Below are 20,167 nucleotides of genomic sequence, written 5' to 3'. Positions count from 1 at the left end.
TAAGCACCCCAATATATTCCTGACACGCCCCCTCTTCCAGACGGCACTGGCAGATAATTCTAACGAATCGTCCTGCCAAAGCCGACACTGACGGCCGGGCCTGGGGGGGTAACTCCTTAGCTCCAAGCTACAGGAATGGAAAAGTTGGTCAGGTTGCTGCAATGTGTCGTTGCCCTTGGCAACCTGACGTAACCAACCAGGGGAATGCGAGTCAGTGACGACCGTGAATTCGCGACCATAGAGACAGTGCTGCAACTGGGGAAGGGTTCCAACCGTCGCTACACGCACTCTCTCTATAGTGGCAGGAGCTATCTCTCGGTCCCTTTGGGGAACGAGTATCTGCCGGTCTGCCTCCTCCACTTCGGACAGCTCCGAGGGAGTAACTTCCCAGAACCCTCTCAGCCTGCCCCTCCCAGCTGGTGACCTGCTGGCTAGCCCCCTGAGCTCTTCCAGGCTGCTGTCAAATCGAACAGCCCCAGAGAGCTCAGTGCTGCCTGTCACACATTCCAGGAAGGCTGCAGACGGAGAGGCTCCTGGGCCCTCCGGGCCAGGTTCCGAAGTGGATGTCGCTGACCAAGCGACAGTTGTCACTTCAGTGGACAGTCCCTCTGCTGTAGACTCGCTAGCGCTGCGGGTTACCACGGCAGCTGAGGGAGCGCCCACCTTACACATATCATACCCCACATCACCTTTGGTCTTGAAACCATCTGAAGGGGAAAGATCTGGCCTGGTGCCATCTGCCCCTTCAGTGGACAGTCCACCTGCTGCAGCCCAGCGACCACTGCTGGTTACTCCTGCAGCCGACGGAGTGTCCAGAGGACAAGCATCATTATGTAGCACAACACATATGATATCAACATTATCCGTCTTATACATATTGACATTTAGAACATCACATAAAACATCCACATTATCTGTATCATTACACACATTGCTACTCAGCACTTCACAATTATCATCAACAGTTCCTGCATCGATCGCCTCGATAGTCCGTGCGTCATAAATGACATCATCAGTTTCTGCATTCTCTGTGTCAACAGGTCCCACTCCAGGCCTAGGCACTGGAGACTCACTAGGGCTGGCTCCTAGTACACAGTCCATAGCCCCTGGGGCCTCGCCAGCATTCCCCACTTGCACAGCATTATCACACAGTACCTTGCAAGAGTCCTGAACTTCTGCAGGGGATGCAGGCCCCACAGGGTTTGGAGTAGGCTCATACCGGGCCACTAACCGTCCCAGGTCAGTACCCAGCAAAACGTTGGTGGGGATTTTGTCGGTTACCCCAACTTCTTTCAATCCGCTGCCGGCCCCCCAATTCAGGTGGACCAAGGCGGTGGGTATGGCTGGGGCGACACCCCCAATTCCTCTGACAGCAATCATTTTCCCAGGTATGTACTGCTCCGGGTTCACAAGCTGGGGATGTATGAGAGTCACTTCTGCTCCAGTGTCTCTCAGCCCAGTGGCAACTGTACCCCCAACCGTGACAAGCTGCAGATTCTCTGCATAGCCAGTGGCATTCCTGGTAGCACACAAAGCCGTTGGGACTTCACTGGCGTTTGAGGCCTCACTGGATTTTGGGGCCTCCCTCTTCCTCTCTGGGCAAGTCGTGCTGATATGACCCACCCTGTCACATACAAAGCATTTCCGAGTGTCAGGTTGCTTGAATCCAGGAGACAGCGGTGCTTGCCTCCTCTGGGTGCTGGGTGAAACAGGTTTAGCAATCTGTTCTCCTCTCCAGCTGGGCATAGTAGTCCTCCGGGACTCGGGTGCTCTATGGGCCGTGTAGGAATCGGCCATTTCCGCAGCCTCATCCACGGTCTTTGGTTCTCGGTCCAGCACAAACAGCCGGACCTCAACAGGACAGGTGTGGAGGAACTGGTCTTTTATCATCAGTTCCTGCAGGGCATCCAAGGTTTTGACTGACAGTCCTTTTAACCACTGCTGGAAGGCAGTGCGCAGGTTGCACGCATGATCCAGGTAACTGTCATTAGGACCTCGCTGCACTGTCCTGAAACATTTTCGATACACCTCTGGCGTGAGGTGGTATCGCGCAATGATGGCTTTCTTAATTGCCTCAAAGTCTGTTTCTTCCTCCTGGGGGAGACTCACAAACGCCTCCAGGGCCTTGCCTCTCAGCCCTGGTGTGAGGTATCTTGCCCACTGCTCACGGGGCACCCCATACTGCCGACAAGTCCTTTCAAACCCCTGTAGGAAAGTGTCTATGTCAGAGTCCTTGTCCATAGCGGGGAACTTATCCAGGGGGATTCTGTGGACTCGCTCACCTTCGCGTTCTGCGGGTCCAGCAGACCGGTTCTGCTGCTGAAGTTTAGCCAGCTCCAGCTGGTGTTGCCGTTCAGCTCTTCCCTCCTCTGCCCGGAGTCTTTCACTCTCAGCATGGCGTCGCCATTCAGCTCTTCCCTCCTCTGCCTGTCGGTGCAGCAGGATCAGCTTTAGGCGCAGTTCAGGATCAGCCGAGTTCAGTAGCTGTAGATCAGCTTCCAGAGATGGCATTTCCCTGCTTGGTGGATCGTCCAGGACATCGTCTCCCCTCGCATTCTGTGGCGGGAGCGATTCCTCCTCTGGCGTGTCGTGAGCTGCATCCGCTGACGTTGAAGCAGGGGCTTGCTCTGCCTCATCATACTCCTCGAGGGCACGAACTAACTGCTCCTTAGTCTGGCCGCTCACTGTCTCGATGCCTTTGTGCTCACACAGGTTGAGTAGTATCTCTTTGCTTTGCCTTGCATAGCTGGATGCTTTCTGAGCCATTGTGTTGCAAAAAGAAAAAGAAAAAAAAAGAAAAAAGGGGGGGAGGGAAAGCAAAATACCAAGTGTGTATCTTTAAACAAAAAAAAAATGTATATAGATTCTGCACTGAGTAGACTGCTGTAGGCTAGTTGCTTCTAGCAAGCTTCCAGCCTTTAGTACTCAGAATAGCGAGCTAAACTGCGTACTAATGTACTAAACGATCCTACCGCTGCCAGCCAATTATGTCAGGAACCGGCCCGCGGCACGCCTGCGTATACGGTTCCCGACTGCGGGTTTGACCAGATTGAGAGGGGAAGCAGCCTTAGTCAAGCTAAAACAAGGCTGGAACCCCTCAGAACACCTCTCACTGCCACCACTAGCGTTGCTAGACACGTCCCCTCAGCTGTCGAGGGCTAAACACGCAAACTGCGTTTTTGTATTTGGGTCAGCTTTGCGCTTAGGCCGAATACGAGAACGCCACGCACCCACACACACAGTACAGTTGTACAGTAACAGCACAATCAGACACTGACTTGTAATGCAAGTTACACTGTCGTGCAGCAAAACCACTAACAGTCGTTCCGAACGATACTGTTAGCTACTTGCACTGGCATTTCGTACGTTGGGTCAGCTGCGCGCTTTAGGCCAACGTATGACAAATGCCCCCACACACAATGCAATTACAATTTCATATGGTAGTGTTGCTCAAGCATACAATTAGGCACGGACTTATACACAGCTACACTGCAGTCTCCTCTAGGCTATGAGTGTTAGTTTAGTACGGCAGAAGTCAAGCTTATTAAATAATAATTTAATATTCCAGAAAAACATGGAACAATGCAGAACAGAATATATACAAGAGATTACAAAAAACAAAGTAAAAAAAGTTACAAAATTAAGAGTTACAAAGATATACACACAAGCAATTTGCTTACCCAAATACAGGGATCCAGATAGAAGAATCTTGGACTTTTGTGGACGGACACAGTTCTGGCTAGACCAGGAGTCCACTAGTTTAGGCTGGGAGTCCAGCTGCCGCTACCGTCAGAAGAGAACTGATTTGAGGTAGCTGTCCCCTGGTTTTTATAATGAAATATTCGCCTCAGGGCTGTAAGCCTGTGTGGATGGGGGGGGGGGGGGGGGGAGACTAGATTTAATTACATCCTCAGTCATAATTGGATTTCCAGAGATCCAACATCCACTATAGTACCCACACCCAACAAAAGACTTCCTTAGCCCAATTTACCCAGGTTACAATGTCTATACATCAAGAGATTGTTAAGTGAGGCTTTTCAACTCCACCAATAATTTAATTTCCTCCCAGTGAAATAGTGTTTCTTCACCACAAGTTGACATGTATTAGACTTTTCCTGCCTAGGCTTGCTTTGTGTATTGAGACAATGGGCCGTCTCCTGAGTTCACAAAGCCAGGCAGATAATCCCATTAGCAGAAACTCAAAGCACTTCATATGGTCAAGACAATACCCACTTCCTTGCCCCAAGCAATCAAAGGCCACAGCTCCCTTCTAGCAGACCTATATGGAACACAGGCAGAAAAATGAAAGAATATGTTCCTGTTATCCTTACATAATAAGCACCCCAATATATTCCTGACAATCAGTACTTAAGGCAGATCCGGTGAACATCCATGGGGCCACCTGCACTCCAATGCATGCATCTGGGATACTGGGAAAGACATTTTGTCTACTAGTCCCCGGAATATTGGAGCGGGGCGGCCCTCTTGATTCAGTAGACAATGTGCTGGTGATGTAGAGGATGAGTGAAGATGACCTCAAGTGATCTATTCAAATATTCAACAAAAATGACAGAAATATTACGCTAACTTACACCTATGGCAGTAAAAGCAACTCATTTCTTGATTTAAAATTGAGCCTGGTGGACAATCAAGTGATCACATCATCATTTTGTACACCCACAGCTGGCAACAGTCTTCTCCACACCACCAGCCATTCCCGGTCATCTCATTAGGGGCATTCCACATGGTCAGTTTATATGACTGTGTCTAAAGTGCTTCTCTGATGACCTATTTAGGAAGGAGTGCAGAGACATGTATAAAAGGTTCAGAGAATGTGGATACTCCCATAGAATTTTGACATCAGCCCTAAGGAGGGTATGGGATTGTGATTGAATGGACTTACTTACATGGAGAAATGATTGTTCCAATATAGATACTCCTGACAGACAGAACAAATCCAAGGAGTTTGAACAGGTTGATAGGGATAGGTTAAGGTTGATCACCACTTACAGCACTCACTGGCAGGATCTGACTGACCTACTTAAACACCATTGGTCCATTCTAACAGCATCCCCTGATAATGCTAAACTTGTAGATCCATTACCACACGTTACAGCTAGATAAGCCCCAAATTTGGGTTTATTCTGGTAAGTCCTTGGTAAGTCCCCAGCTGCTCCAATGTTGTTACATAGATCCAAGCACCTGGGAATGTTTACGTGTGGGGGGATAAGATGTGCCCATTATAAGAATGTCCGTGGCTGTAATTTATGTGGTGCCCTTGTAAACAGAATCTACAAAATGATAATGAAACAATGTGGATTCAAAATGTAAATAGTCTCCATCTATTGGGACTTAATAAAACGAAAATGACATTATTATTATTTACTGTATTTAAAAAGCTCCTACATATTACGCAGCGCTGGACAATAAATATATACAATGATACAAGGATGACACACATAACAAGGTTATACAACACTAGTAGACCTAAGCCCGTCCACTTAAGGACCGCCTAACACCGATAGGCGGCGGGTTTAAGTGGTTATTACATGGAAACGGCCGCTCGTTCGAGCGGCCTTTCCATGTCAGTTCACGGAGGGTGTCTCCGTGAACAGTGTGCGAGCCTCCGATCGTGGCTCGCAGGGTAAATGTAAACATGCGGGGAAGAAATCCCCGCTGTTTACATCAATACGGCACTGCTGCGCAGCAGCACTGTAAGGCAGATCGTCGATCCCCGGCCTCTGATTGGCCGGGGTTCGCCGGCATATGATAGGCTGAAGCACTCTGATGAAGGAGGGGAGGGAGGTAAGGAGAGGGAGCGCAAAAAATGCTGCGGAGGGGGGCTTTGAGAAGCCCCCCCCCTCTAATCACAACTAGCCGGCGGCGATCAGACCCCCCTGGCAGGACATCCCCCTAGTGGGGAAAAAAGGGGGGAAGTCTGGTCACCCTGGCTGCCACACAATCTGTGCTGTAAGTTGAATAGCCCACGCAGCACAGATCACAAGAAACCCCTGGTCCTTAAGTGGATTTGTCTGTATTTCTGGGCATGCGCGCCTCCTGCCGCCACGCGTGCCCGTCTCCTGCCGCCGGGAGGGCTTGCTTGAATGTGTCGAAGGAGGGAGCAAGTCTGATGGACGGTGGAAGGGAGTTCCAAAAGGTGGGGGCGGCTCTTGAGAAATCCTGAAGGCGGAAATGCGTGGGGCAGTGAGGTGAAGGTCGTTGGAGGATCTGAGGGGGCGACCTGGTGTATACCTGTGAACAAGCTCCGAGATGTAGGTAGGGAAGGTTTTGTGCACAGATTTATATGCCAGGCATAGAATGTTAAAACTTATCCTCAAATGGATAGGGAGCCAGTGCAGGGATTTACAGAGGAGAGATGTGGATGCAGAGAGGTGCGAAGAATGGATGAGTCTTGCAGCCGCGTTCATCACTGATTGAAGGGAGGCAGTGCGTTGCAAGGGGAGGCCAGAAAGGAGGTAGTTACAGTAATCAAGGCGGGAGATGATGAGGGCATGGATGAGTATCTGGGTCGTGTCTGGGATTAAGAAGGGGTGAATCTTTGAGATATTATAGAGGTGAAAATTGCAGATGCCTGATGATGGAAAGACAGCTCACTGCCCTCCCTGAGCTCCTCCCTCCTTCCCTATGTAGAGTCCTGATGAGAGTGTAAATAAGAGGTTACTCACCCAGCTCTCTGCATTCCACTGACCAGATCTTCCTTCAGTCAGCGGCTACTTAATACTGAGGGTACCTCTGGCTACCTAATGCTAAGGGAAACGTGTAGCTACCTATGATGGGAAAGGGAAGTAAGGAAGAGATGACCTGAATGGTTCACTGGTGGACAGTTCCTGGCGAAGAACAGCTGTTCGCGGCAGGTGGCGAGCACATAGCGTGTTTGATCCGCCCCCTATACATCATCATTGAGCTAAACTTTGACCCCATACATCACAATCAGCAGACACATGACAGTCAATCAGCTTGTGCTCCCTCACAGACCCTTCCTCCCCCAATAAATGCAGTTGCGCCGGCCATGTTTTAGTCTGTCTCCGGCTGGTGTAGTAAGAGGAAGGGAGAGAGCGCATTGCTGAGATAGGGAAAGTTAGCTAGGCCTATTTTTTGTTGTTCCTCGCTGACTGTCGGGTCTGATACAAGTGAAGCAGTTGATGATGATCATGACGACGACGACTATGTGTCCATGGATGCCACATGTGTACCCGCAAAAAGAGTTGAAAAACGGGGACAGTTCAGATTGGGAGACAGAGAGTAGGAGGAGATGAGTAACTAGCAGGGGGGGGGTCATCAAAAGGAGCTAGTGGCACTGTCACTATGGTCGGGCTGAGGTAGTTCAATGACAGTTAAGCGACCAAAAGAAACACTGATTCTGCATGGAGGCCCAATGCAGGGGGCAGTAGTGGATACTAGATGCCAGTAGTGGTGTGAAGGATTATCGGGTTATGGTTGGTGCACTACTAGGACCAGCAGACCTGTCTCCAACAACTAACATATGCACTGGACACATGGAATTGCAATATAACAATAGCAACAAAAAGAAAAACAGCCCTTACAAGGGCAATTGATTTATCAAGTCGGTGCACTACAAGGACCAGCTGACCTGTCTCCAACAGCTACCGTGTGCACTCGGCACACAGGATTGCAATATAATAATATCAAAAGAAAAGGAACAGCCCTCAGAAGGGTGAACTACTGTAGCACTAAGCACTGACTGCACCTGTCTGCAGCAGCTAAAGTGCGCTGTGGACACACTGAACAGCAATATCACAAGGTCAACACACAGCCTATAGAAGGGCTCTGAGGTTATGTAGGTGGTGAATTGTTACTGTAGCAGCAAGAAACTCCACTGGGGACACAGAACACAGGCCTAACTAATGCTTTCCCTAATAGCAATACAGCTCTGTCCCTAGTCTCCTTCACAGCAGCCACAGGCAGAGTGTAAAATGGCTGCTGTGCTGGCTTTCTGATAGGTGGGGGGAGCAGTCCAGGTGGGAGGGATAGCTGATTGGCTGCCATGTGTCTGCTGACTCTGGGGTGAGGGGTCAAAGTTTAGCTCCATTATAATGTATAGGGGGCGAATCAAACACGCCATATGTTAGTGAACACGCGTTGTTTGCCATGAACTATTTACTGGGCGAACAGTTGGGGCCATCTCTAGAGACACGCAGGGCAGGATGCCATGCATGCTTGCTCGTCACTCCCCCAAACTTCAGAAGTGGCGCCATGGAAGGCATAGGTTGGGTGGGAGAGGGTGTGGCACATCATGTGGAGACATCTGCACTGTAGTGCACTGTATGCACTCAACACTGCCCTAATCCTTTCTGCCAATAACGTCTTGCTGTACCCCCTCCTTCGTGTCACCAGCCCCTCCCTCTAGATTGTAAGCTTTTGGCAGGGCCCTCTCCCCTTGTGTATCTTACTTGACTGTGTGCACTTTACCCAGAATTTGGAACTGGTAATTTTACCACTACCACTCCAGTTTATGATCTGGTATGTACTACTATCTGCATTGTGTTGTGTATCTTATCGCTTATTACCTGTATTGTTGTATCTATGATTTGTTACCTGTATTGTTCTGTCACCCCTGTTATCATTGTCTGTAATCCTATTTATTGTACAGTGCTGCGTAATATGTTGGCGCTATATAAATCTAATAAATAATAATAATATGCTGGAATGCAGAGTTTCACTGCACGTTGCTTTACACCCTCTCTCCCGCCCAGCCTATGTATGCCACCTGCTCACCCTGCTGCCGTTCAAATTTCCAGGGTGTTAAATACTATTCCCCCTCCTAGTCATACCAACTCGGAGGGAGAAGCAAGTGTGCACCACATCCTGCCCTACATGTCTCCAACTGCTCTAAGCATCAGCATGGCTCTGCATGAACACAACTGCAGCTGGGGCCTGTATGCATGGCAGTGTTCGCTGGGCTCTAGACTCACTCAGGCCTCATACTCCAGTCCTTGTGATGCTCTGATGACGGCCCTTTCCTACCATAACAAAAATACACTAGTATGTTGATTTGTTTGTCGGCTAGCCTGCCTACATGCTTGCAGAATATTTTGGCAGTGGGACGGAGCAACCGACATTCAGTAAATGCTTTTGAAAATAAAAAAAAAAACCTGAGAATCCTCCTTGAGGAGACGGACTAGTCCAAAATCTGTCAGATCTGTCAGAGATTTATCACTTCTTGTAAGTGACAGAAACATAGAAGGAAAGTAATTTAATCTGGGAGAAATTTACTTCTTATACAGATGTATTTTACATTTTACAATTGTTCAAGATAGTGGTCCTTTAATATTATTTTGAATAAAAACATCTTTTTATATATATAGATATATATTTTTTTTAAACACAACGATAATAAATAAAACAAATACCCTGAAACACATAACACCATAGATTCCCTTTGATTTATATGTTGGCAGTATTTTAGTTTCAGGTCTATAATAATAATCGAGTTTGTATTGATAATTGGACAGCTTTTTTCCCTTTGGTAACATATTTTTTTTATATATTTTCAAGAATTCAAGAACAAAATGGAGAAGACATTGGAATTGCCTTCAAATATCAACGACTGGACGAAGGAACATGTGAGGCACTGGGTTACAGAATGCCTACAGCTTGGGCAAGAGGAAGGAGACATTCTATACAAGGAGAATGTGACTGGAAGAGTGTTAAACATTTTTGACTTAGAAGACTTCTCAAATATTAAAATCACCTATGGATCAGCCAAACTAATAATTCATGAAAAGAAGCAGATCAGTAAGACCAAGAAACCTGGGAAAGCAGATGCTAACAGAGAAGATTCTGAGATGAAAAAAGATAAAAAACTTCCAAAAACCAAAAAAGGAACAACTTTAGCAAAATTGGCTGATGATGAAAATGAGTTTAAAGAAGTGATGGGAGGTAATAAAATGCAGCCATGTTCTGATCAGGATCTCAGTTCTCCCAGAGTGACCTGTACACCTTACCCCTTTGATAGCACTCATGAAAGCAGACGCTACACTCAGCATCATTTTCTTCTGCCAGAAGCTGGCACCTCTAACTATATCGACCCAGTGCACGAGTACAAGGCATTCACCAATACAGAAAAAGAAGAAGTCACAGAAGAGGATAAAAAGATGAAGTTCTGCAATGAGGTTTTCCGCTTTGCGGCAGCATGTATGAACGCCCGCACCAACGGCACCATCCACTTTGGAGTGCGGGACAAACCACATGGAGAAATTATTGGTGTTCACTGTGTGGACAGAGAAATGTTTAGCAAGAATTTTTATCAAATGATGAATAAATATTTTGAGGATAAACAATATGATCTGGCCAAGCAATGCATTCGTCCTCCTCGCTATGTTGATGTCTTATATCAAGAAAATTCACAGTCTGGTTTATTTGTGATTGAAGTAGATGTAGTTTCAGAATATGCACACTGTAAGACAGAAATGTTTCATACCTACCAGTACCAATATAATTCTACAGACAAGAAGTGGGAGAAAAATAAGGAGATCTGTTGCTTTATTAGAGATGGTGAAAGTTCCAAAGATATTTTGGCCAATGTAAAACACAAGGGTGCAGATTTCAAAAGGTTTTGCTCCCAAATGAGAGATAGGGATGAGGCAAGAAAAAAAGCAGAAGACAACCAGAAAACAAAGCACAACGTGAAGGTGGAACAAGGTCGGAAACTTATAAGTTTAATAACAGGAAATCGGGACACTCTGGACAATTCCTATTACAAGTGGTATATTCTGGTAGCAAATAAGAGTCATGAAAACCATACAAAACACTTAGATTTTCTACATGAAATTCCATGTTTTGCTGTTCTTGATTTTGATCCTGACTCCTGCATTAACGGTCTATGCAAAGTTTACAGAGAAAAGAGAGTACCTAATTTACATTTTCCAAGTCAGTATCAAAATATGGACAGTGTCACGTTTGAAAAACTTGAAGAACATAAGCTCTGCCAACAGACCAGCTGGATCTTCTGCAATGGAAGGCTAGATCTTGACACTAAAGAATATAAACCATTGAGCAACATATTATGGCACAAGGAGAGAGCAGGAGAAGTTAGACGTTTGGTTTCATTTCTCTGCAGGAAGGATTTGATGCAACCTGGTAAATTCCTGGTTGTGTTTTTGCTCCTCTCCCCCACTGAAGACCAAGTAGATCCCATGAATGAAGTTTTCAGTGCATTTTACCAGGAACTCACTGGTCTGTCTGACATGTTGTGCATATGTGAAAGCGAGAACATTTTTCAAAGGTGGAGGGATCTTCAAAGTAAAATCATAACTGAAGAAGATATGGAAGAACGGTGCATTTATAACTTAGATATTGAGAATATAAATGGAACAATTCTTAAGTTGAAATCCAGCACTAGGTCCTCTTGCCGATTCCTGCCGTCTCATGGTGGATCCTCAACTGTACTCCACAGAAAAGATGAAGATCTCATGACCTTTCTAGACATCCTTTGTGCCAATGAATGCCGTGACACTGATATAGAAGAAAATAAGTCCAAATTTATTGAATTTATGAGAGAGCAAGAAGAACATTTTTACAAAGGAGGTAAAGCCACCTGGTGGAATTTTTATTTCTCATCAAAAAATTACACTGGACCTTTTATCAAAAGAGACACCTATGACAAACTAAAACAATTGATAGAATCTTTTAGCCAAGACACCAAAAACAATGTACAAATAATTACTCTGTATCATCACCCTGGCTGCGGAGGTACTACTACAGCAATGCATGTCCTGTGGGAGCAGCGAAATACTTACAGATGTGCAATTTTAAAAAGTAAGACCGATAACTTTACTGACATCGCAAAAGAAGTTATCAGCTTGGCAACACATGGATCCTGCAACCCTGAAGACTATTATCCTGTTCTTCTTCTGGTGGATGACTGTGAAGAAGAAGAATATGTATTTAGCTTGCAGAACTGGATCAGATCTACTATTGCTGAAAAATCCATAAGGCCGAAGAGACCAGTGGTGATAATTTTGCACTGCATGAGATCTCAGAACCCAGATGAAAGTTCAAAGATTAACTGCACAAAAAGTGCTTCTCTGCTTTATGGACTTTCTGAGGAAGAGAAGAGAGCTTTTGAGATGAAATTAAAAGACATTGAAAAATGTCACGATAGGCCAGAAGACTTTTATTCATTTATGATTATGAAAACCAATTTTGATGTTAAATACATAGAAAATATTGCAAGAAACATGTTAAAAGGATTGAATAAGGCAAGCAAAGAAGCTCAGCTGATTTCCTTTCTGGCTCTGCTAAACAAATATGTGAAGGACTCTACAATTTCTGTGTCTATGTGTGAGGAGTTCCTGAATTTCGAGCGTTCTGACAGCATAGAAGAAAGAATGGGCAATCATTCTGCTCTTATACTTCGATCAGAAGTGAGAGAATATAGAGGCTATGAAGGACTGTGCATAATCCATCCACTCATTGCAAAACAATGCATAGAGGAGTTAAAGTCTACTTATGACATTCAGCAGAGTAGTATAATGTTAAACTTGTTAGAAACTGATGTATTCTATTATACCAGGATAGGTAGGGAAATACTTTCAAAGGATGTGCAACATATGTTGGTGACAAGACAGAGAAAAGAACGTGGAGATGAAGTAGACACACTTTTTTCTCCTTTGATTGAAGAGATTCAGAAGGATGAAGGACATGAAAGTGTGGAAATAATTCTAGAAAAAGGTACTGTAAGATTCCACCAGAATCCATTCATCTTACAAGCTTTAGCTAGGCATTTTTATATAAGAAAGAAGGACATCCCCACAGCCCTCCACTGGGCAAACAAGGCAAAGCAAATGGTACCAAGAAATTCTTATATATTAGATACTTTTGGACAAATATATAAGACTCAGTTAAAAACTGTGATAGGCAAGCAAAGCAAAACATGCGTAACAGCTCAAGAGTTGAAGAGTATTCTGGAAACAGCAGAACAGGCACTTAAAGCCTTCAAAGAATGCCAAGAGCAAACAGAAAAGTCAGACTGGAATGTGAACAAACTTGCAAAGTCTAAAGGCCATCTCATCTACAACACTGCAGGGTATGTGGGCCAAATAGAAGTATGTCTTCTCACAGTAAATGCCCTCTTACTGCTGCCATGGTTCAGCACAAACGATCCTATATCTAGGAAACATTTGCGGCAATACTTGTCTGGAAAAAGGGGCCTTTCTGGAGACAATGCTAGTCAAGGCCATGAGGAGCTCCGTGTTGTGTTACAGGAATTCACACACTTCCTGACCAAGTTAAAGTCCTGTTTAAAGGAGACTTTTGATTTCTTTGATGACTATTTTGTACATTTTAAACAAAAAAGTATCACTAAGGAAACCTCTGAATTCAGTACCCAGGAAAAAGTTAATGGATACTACAAAGATTATAAGAGATTCTTCTGTGAGGTTAAAGATTTAGCAGATAACATGGTTGTTGAAAGGAAGAGTATTTCATTGCAAATACAGGATTGCAGACTGTGTCTGGAAAGTTACAAAGCAGACAAGTTCTCTGGAATCTTACTGTATCTTAATGGACACAACATGGAGGTTAAAAAGTTGGAATCCATTGTAAATATGTATAAGTTTCTACTGGAAAAATGCACTCCTGCATGCACTCACAGAGATAAGCAGAATTTCATTTTGGCAAACATTGTGCTTCACTGTATTTCTCCAAAATCGGACAAGATCTCTCCAATAGACACACTGAAAAAGTATCTCCGAGAAGTTGTGAATATTGTAGGTTTTGACCATCAATCCGCAGATCCATACTTTTTAGCTTCCCTACTCTTCTGGCCTAACAACAAATATCAACTGGATCCTGATTCTAAACTAATAGTCAAGTGCATCACCTCCATGAGAAAATCATCCAGAGGTCAATACCAATGCATATATCACACTAAATATCCCATAGCTCATTTTTACCTAACAAAGGATAAGGGTTTGAAAAGACTTGTTCACAAAGGAAGAATTGATCAGCGTTTTTCATCTGTTCCAACACGCGATCTACATTCCCTCTGGCAAGGAGGTGAAATCTGGAGGGAGGGTGAAACAAAGGAATTGCTTGTCCGTGTCCAAGGCAGAGTGGAAGATGAAACCATCATTGTGGAATATGGCAGTGATGATGAGAGAGTAAAAATCCCCATAAAACCTGCTCACCTTGGAGAACTCAGAAGTGGCAAGAGTATTGAACAAGTTTCTTTCTGCCTGGGGTTTTCGATTGGTGGCCCAGTAGCTTATGACATTGAAAGGATGTAAAATCAAGTCCAGTAACAACAAAACTAAAAACATGAAATGTTCAACTTTTTTGTCTTTACACATTTGTAAGTGGTAATTTTTCACAAAGATTTCCACAATTACTTATATACCGTATATGCTTGAATACAAGTCGACCTCGTGTGTAAGTCGATTCCAATATTCAACCCTCTTAAGCTGGAATTTTTTATTGACTCAAGTATAAGTCTACCCAGCAAATTTAATGGATGCACTTGGGTCTCATGAGGGGTTAATAACTGCACTGCATACAGTATTGCAGCCATTATCCCCTCCTATCCCTTAAGTGCAGCCCATACCTCCTCCAGGCCCCCAAGTGCAGCAGTTATTCACTCCCTTTTATGCAGCCCAGTATCCCCCCCCCCCCCTTCCTTTTCCTTGTTAATTGTTCTGGCCAGGACTTTCAGACCTGTGTTTTCTTAGCAGTTCCTTTATCAAGAAAGTGTCACTTAGCACTGGGTAAATTGCTGCAAATGGGAATGTAACTATTAGTACACACATTTCTCAGTGTGCTCAGTGTTGCATGTGACTCATGTATAAGTCGACCCCTATACTTTTATGAAGTGAATCAGACCTAAATTTCTAGACTTATACTCGAGTATATACAGTATCACCTGATTAAAACCTCCAGCTTTCTGACTGCAATAATCAATATCTACTGAGTTTTCTACACTAGTGTGAGACTTGTGTTTCTTACAAGGCAAAGCATGATGAGAGCTCAGTATCTGGAGATCAGCAGGTGGTTCCTTATGAAACAGAACTCGCGAGCTCCAACCAGTGTTGTGGCTGAATATTTGCAGCAGCCTGGAAACCCCACCCCATTCCCAGCCTGGAGCAGATGCAGGGGCTGCCTGCCAGTTACACACACACTCCCTCCTCTTGAAAAGAGCTCTAATCATGTGACCAGATTAATAATTCATCAATATAATCATGCAGCTGCTTTATTGAATTTGAAGTATGTTGACCCATCAGCATTTCTACCTGTATGTTCTTCTGACTTGCCTGGACTTTTGCTTGGGTCAGTTCACAGAGGCATTTCTCTGGCATTCTTCTAACTTCAGAAGTTTATGGTAATCTGTGGTAGCACTGGAGTTAATTCATATGTTCACCTATATCAATCAACTCCAAAAACACTATACATTTCTAAAGGAAAATTTTCCCAGTGCAAGTTGCTTAGGGAGTCAGAATTCTACCAGTTTATTTATGCAGGAAAAGCTGTCAGATGTGTATGTTTTAAGTTTTAATGTTCTATGCAATATTTCATTGTAAACTGTAAAGTTTAGAGTACTTCTTTAAAGGATACCCGAGGTGACATGTGACATGATGAGATGGACATGTGTATTTACAGTGCCTAGCACATAAATAACTATGCTGTGTTACTTTTTTTCTTTCTCTGCCTGAAAGAGTTAAGTATCAGGTATGGAAGTGGCTGACTCAGTCCTGACTCAGACAGGAAGTGACTACAGTGTGACCCTCACTGATAAGAAATTCCAACTATAAAACACTTTCCTAGCAGAAAATGGCTCCTGAGAACAAGAACAAGATAAAAAGGGGAATTTCTTATCAGTGAGGGTCACACTGTAGTCACTTCCTGTCTGAGGCAGGACTGAGTCAGCCACTTACATATCTGATATTTAACTCTTTCAGGCAGAGAAAGAAAAAAAGGAACACAGCATAGTTATTTGTTTGCTAGGCACTGTACATACACATGTCTAGCTCATCGTGTCACATGTCACTTCGGGAATCCTTTAAAATATTGCTCTGGGGCATCTCAGCATATTCCAGGCAGTGAAACTCATAATTATTATATTATTTTAGTTACAGAAGCTAAAACATTTTTGTTTATATTACAAGCATCTTTCAAATGTCAAGGTTAGACAACGCAGTATGTGAAGACTGAAAGAAACAAGTTTAAAAGTCACATTACTGCAGCAATCATATATGTATATTTGCTCAGTTATTACATATAAATATTAATAATCCATATAGTACTTCTAAAGAAATAAATAATTATTGTTAATCCCTATAATTACATATCATAGCGTTTATAACTTTGAATTACATTTAAATGCTGCATTCTGCCAGTGATAGTTGGAGACAGTAAAACTTTCATAAGATTGTTTTAATTTTAAAACTAGAAGATAATTTATATGATCTTTTTACTTGACAGACGTCTCAGCTAGCTAAACACTGATAGCTGATAACATGCTATGTTTTGGGAACAGGCCTCAACAATAGAGTTGGGCCGAACCTCCGATTTTAGGTTCGCGAACCCTGTTCGCGAACTTCCGCAAAAGGTTCGGTTCGCGAAAAAGTTCGCGAACCGCAATAGACTTCAATGGGGAGGCGAACTTTCAAAGTTTTAAAACATTCTATCAGCTGGAAAAATGATAGAAAACATGTTTCAAAAGCTCTAATACCTGGAGCCACACCTAATTGAGTGAAATACACATCACTGCTGGAGGACCCACCCCCCCTCCAAGCAAGGTCCTTTATACCATTTGCCTACCTACACTAATTAGTTATGGGACAGCTGCTACACACTCTGCTAGGGAGATTTTAACCTCCCTCCTCCCTCCTACCGGAGGGAGGAGGGTCTCTTCTGCCAGGGAATTATACTATTTTAAAAACCAGTATACATCATACCATAGCTGGGAATACATACATGAGTATACATCATACCATAGCTGGGGATACATACATGAGTATACATCATACCATAGCTGGGAATCGAACCCAGATCTCACTGTGTGGTGGGCACGTCACCCTAAGCACTGTACCACTACAGAAGTAAGTGAAGCTTGCCTAAAATTTAACATTTATGCTCAATGCAATAGAACCATTAGGTTGCTTAAAGGAGAACTGTAGTGAGAGGTATATGGAGGCTGCCATATTGATTTCCTTTTAAGCTATACCAGTTGCCTGGCAGCCCTGCTGATCTATTTGGCTGCAGTAGTGTGAATCACACCAGAAACAAGCATGCAGCTAATCTTGTCAGATCTTACAAAAATGTCAAACACCAGATCATACCATAGCTGGGAATCGAACCCAGATCTCACTGTGTGGTGGGCACGTCACCATAAGCACTGTACCACTACAGAAGTAAGTGAAGCTTGCCTAAAATTTAACATTTATGCTCAATGCAATAGAACCATTAGGTTGCTTAAAGGAGAACTGTAGTGAGAGGTATATGGAGGCTGCCATATTGATTTCCTTTTAAGCTATACCAGTTGCCTGGCAGCCCTGCTGATCTATTTGGCTGCAGTAGTGTGAATCACACCAGAAACAAGCATGCAGCTAATCTTGTCAGATCTTACAAAAATGTCAAACACCAGATCATACCATAGCTGGGAATCGAACCCAGATCTCACTGTGTGGTGGGCACGTCACCCTAAGCACTGTACCACTACAGAAGTAAGTGAAGCTTGCCTAAAATTTAACATTTATGCTCAATGCAATAGAACCATTAGGTTGCTTAAAGGAGAACTGTAGTGAGAGGTATATGGAGGCTGCCATATTGATTTCCTTTTAAGCTATACCAGTTGCCTGGCAGCCCTGCTGATCTATTTGGCTGCAGTAGTGTGAATCACACCAGAAACAAGCATGCAGCTAATCTTGTCAGATCTTACAAAAATGTCAAACACCAGATCATACCATAGCTGGGAATCGAACCCAGATCTCACTGTGTGGTGGGCACGTCACCCTAAGCACTGTACCACTACAGAAGTAAGTGAAGCTTGCCTAAAATTTAACATTTATGCTCAATGCAATAGAACCATTAGGTTGCTTAAAGGAGAACTGTAGTGAGAGGTATATGGAGGCTGCCATATTGATTTCCTTTTAAGCTATACCAGTTGCCTGGCAGCCCTGCTGATCTATTTGGCTGCAGTAGTGTGAATCACACCAGAAACAAGCATGCAGCTAATCTTGTCAGATCTTACAAAAATGTCAAACACCAGATCATACCATAGCTGGGAATCAAACCCAGATCTCACTGTGTGGTGGGCACGTCACCCTAAGCACTGTACCACTACAGAAGTAAGTGAAGCTTGCCTAAAATTTAACATTTATGCTCAATGCAATAGAACCATTAGGTTGCTTAAAGGAGAACTGTAGTGAGAGGTATATGGAGGCTGCCATATTGATTTCCTTTTAAGCTATACCAGTTGCCTGGCAGCCCTGCTGATCTATTTGGCTGCAGTAGTGTGAATCACACCAGAAACAAGCATGCAGCTAATCTTGTCAGATCTTACAAAAATGTCAAACACCAGATCATACCATAGCTGGGAATCGAACCCAGATCTCACTGTGTGGTGGGCACGTCACCCTAAGCACTGTACCACTACAGAAGTAAGTGAAGCTTGCCTAAAATTTAACATTTATGCTCAATGCAATAGAACCATTAGGTTGCTTAAAGGAGAACTGTAGTGAAAGGTATATGGAGGCTACCATATTGATTTCCTTTTAACCACTTGAGGACCCACCCTTTACCCCCCCTTAAGGACCAGCGCTGTCTTAGCTGATCTGTGCTGGGTGGGCTCTGCAGCCCCCAGCACAGATCAGCGTGCAGGCAGAGCGACCAGATCGCCCCCCTTTTTTCCCCACTAGGGGGATGATGTGCTGGGGGGGTCTGATCGCTCCTGCCTGCCGGGTGTTGCGGGGGGGGCACCTCAAAGCCCCCCTCCGCGGCGAAATCCTCCCCCTCCCTCTCCTACCTGGCCCCCCCTGGAGATCCGGGCTGCACAGGACGCTATCCGTCCTGTGCAGCCAGTGACAGGCTGTCTCCTGTCACATGGCGGCGATCCCCGGCCGCTGATTGGCCGGGGATCGCCGATCTGCCTTACGGCGCTGCTGCTGCGCAGCGCCGTACAATGTAAACAAAGCGGATTATTTCCGCTTGTGTTTACATTTAGCCTGCGAGCCGCCATCGGCGGCCCGCAGGCTATTCACGGACCCCTCCGCCGTGAATTGACAGGAAGCAGCCGCTCGCACGAGCGGCTGCTTCCTGATTAATCAGCCTGCAGCTGGCGACGCAATACTGCGTCGCTGGTCCTGCAGCTGCCACTTTGCCGACGCACGGTATAAGCGTGCGGTCGGCAAGTGGTTAAGCAATACCAGTTACCTGGCTATCCTGCAGATCCTCTGCCTCCAATACTTTTAGCCCTAGACCCTGAACAAGCATGCAGCAGATCTGGTGTTTGACATTTTTGTAAGATCTGACAAGATTAGCTGCATGCTTGTTTCTGGTGTGATTCACACTACTGCAGCCAAATAGATCAGCAGGGCTGCCAGGCAACTGGTATAGCTTAAAAGGAAATCAATATGGCAGCCTCCATATACCTCTCACTACTGTTCTCCTTTAAGCAACCTAATGGTTCTATTGCATTGAGCATAAATGTTAAATTTTAGGCAAGCTTCACTTACTTCTGTAGTGGTACAGTGCTTAGGGTGACGTGCCCACCACACAGTGAGATCTGGGTTCGATTCCCAGCTATGGTATGATGTATACTCATGTATGTATCCCCAGCTATGGTATGATGTATACTCATGTATGTATTCCCAGCTATGGTATGATGTATACTGGTTTTTAAAATAGTATAATTCCCTGGCAGAAGAGACCCTCCTCCCTCCGGGAGGAGGGAGGCCAATTAAAATCTCCCTAGCAGAGTGTGTAGCAGCTGTCCCATAACTAATTAGTGTAGGCAGACAACTGAGTCAAATAGTATAAAAGGACCTAGCTTGAAGGGAGGGTGGGTGGGGTCTTTAGCACTGAAAGCAGTGTGTTTCACAATAACATGTCTGCTGACAGTAAAATGGAGGCAAACATTTTTGCTCAATACAGCTTTATGGGGCGAATCGAACTTCCGCAAAAGTTCGCCTGA

At 44.6% G+C, this 20,167-nt stretch overlaps 1 protein-coding gene across 1 annotated transcript in view; it reads left to right on the top strand.

Annotated features, from left to right (window-relative positions):
- LOC137519509 (sterile alpha motif domain-containing protein 9-like) overlaps positions 1 to 14,461 on the top strand; it is a 35,268-nt gene extending 20,807 nt beyond the window's left edge. Inside the window, exon 2 of the mRNA XM_068238466.1 lies at positions 9,538 to 14,461. Within this exon, the coding sequence (XP_068094567.1) occupies positions 9,552 to 14,270 (4,719 nt within the window). The 5' untranslated portion in view covers positions 9,538 to 9,551 and the 3' untranslated portion in view covers positions 14,271 to 14,461. The remainder of the gene's footprint in view (positions 1 to 9,537) is intronic.
- The last annotated feature ends 5,706 nt before the right edge of the window (positions 14,462 to 20,167 follow it).

This window comes from Hyperolius riggenbachi, chromosome 5 (genome assembly GCF_040937935.1).
Source record: "Hyperolius riggenbachi isolate aHypRig1 chromosome 5, aHypRig1.pri, whole genome shotgun sequence".
Lineage (NCBI taxonomy): Eukaryota > Metazoa > Chordata > Amphibia > Anura > Hyperoliidae > Hyperolius > Hyperolius riggenbachi.
This window is presented reverse-complemented; position numbering and strand designations above follow the sequence as displayed.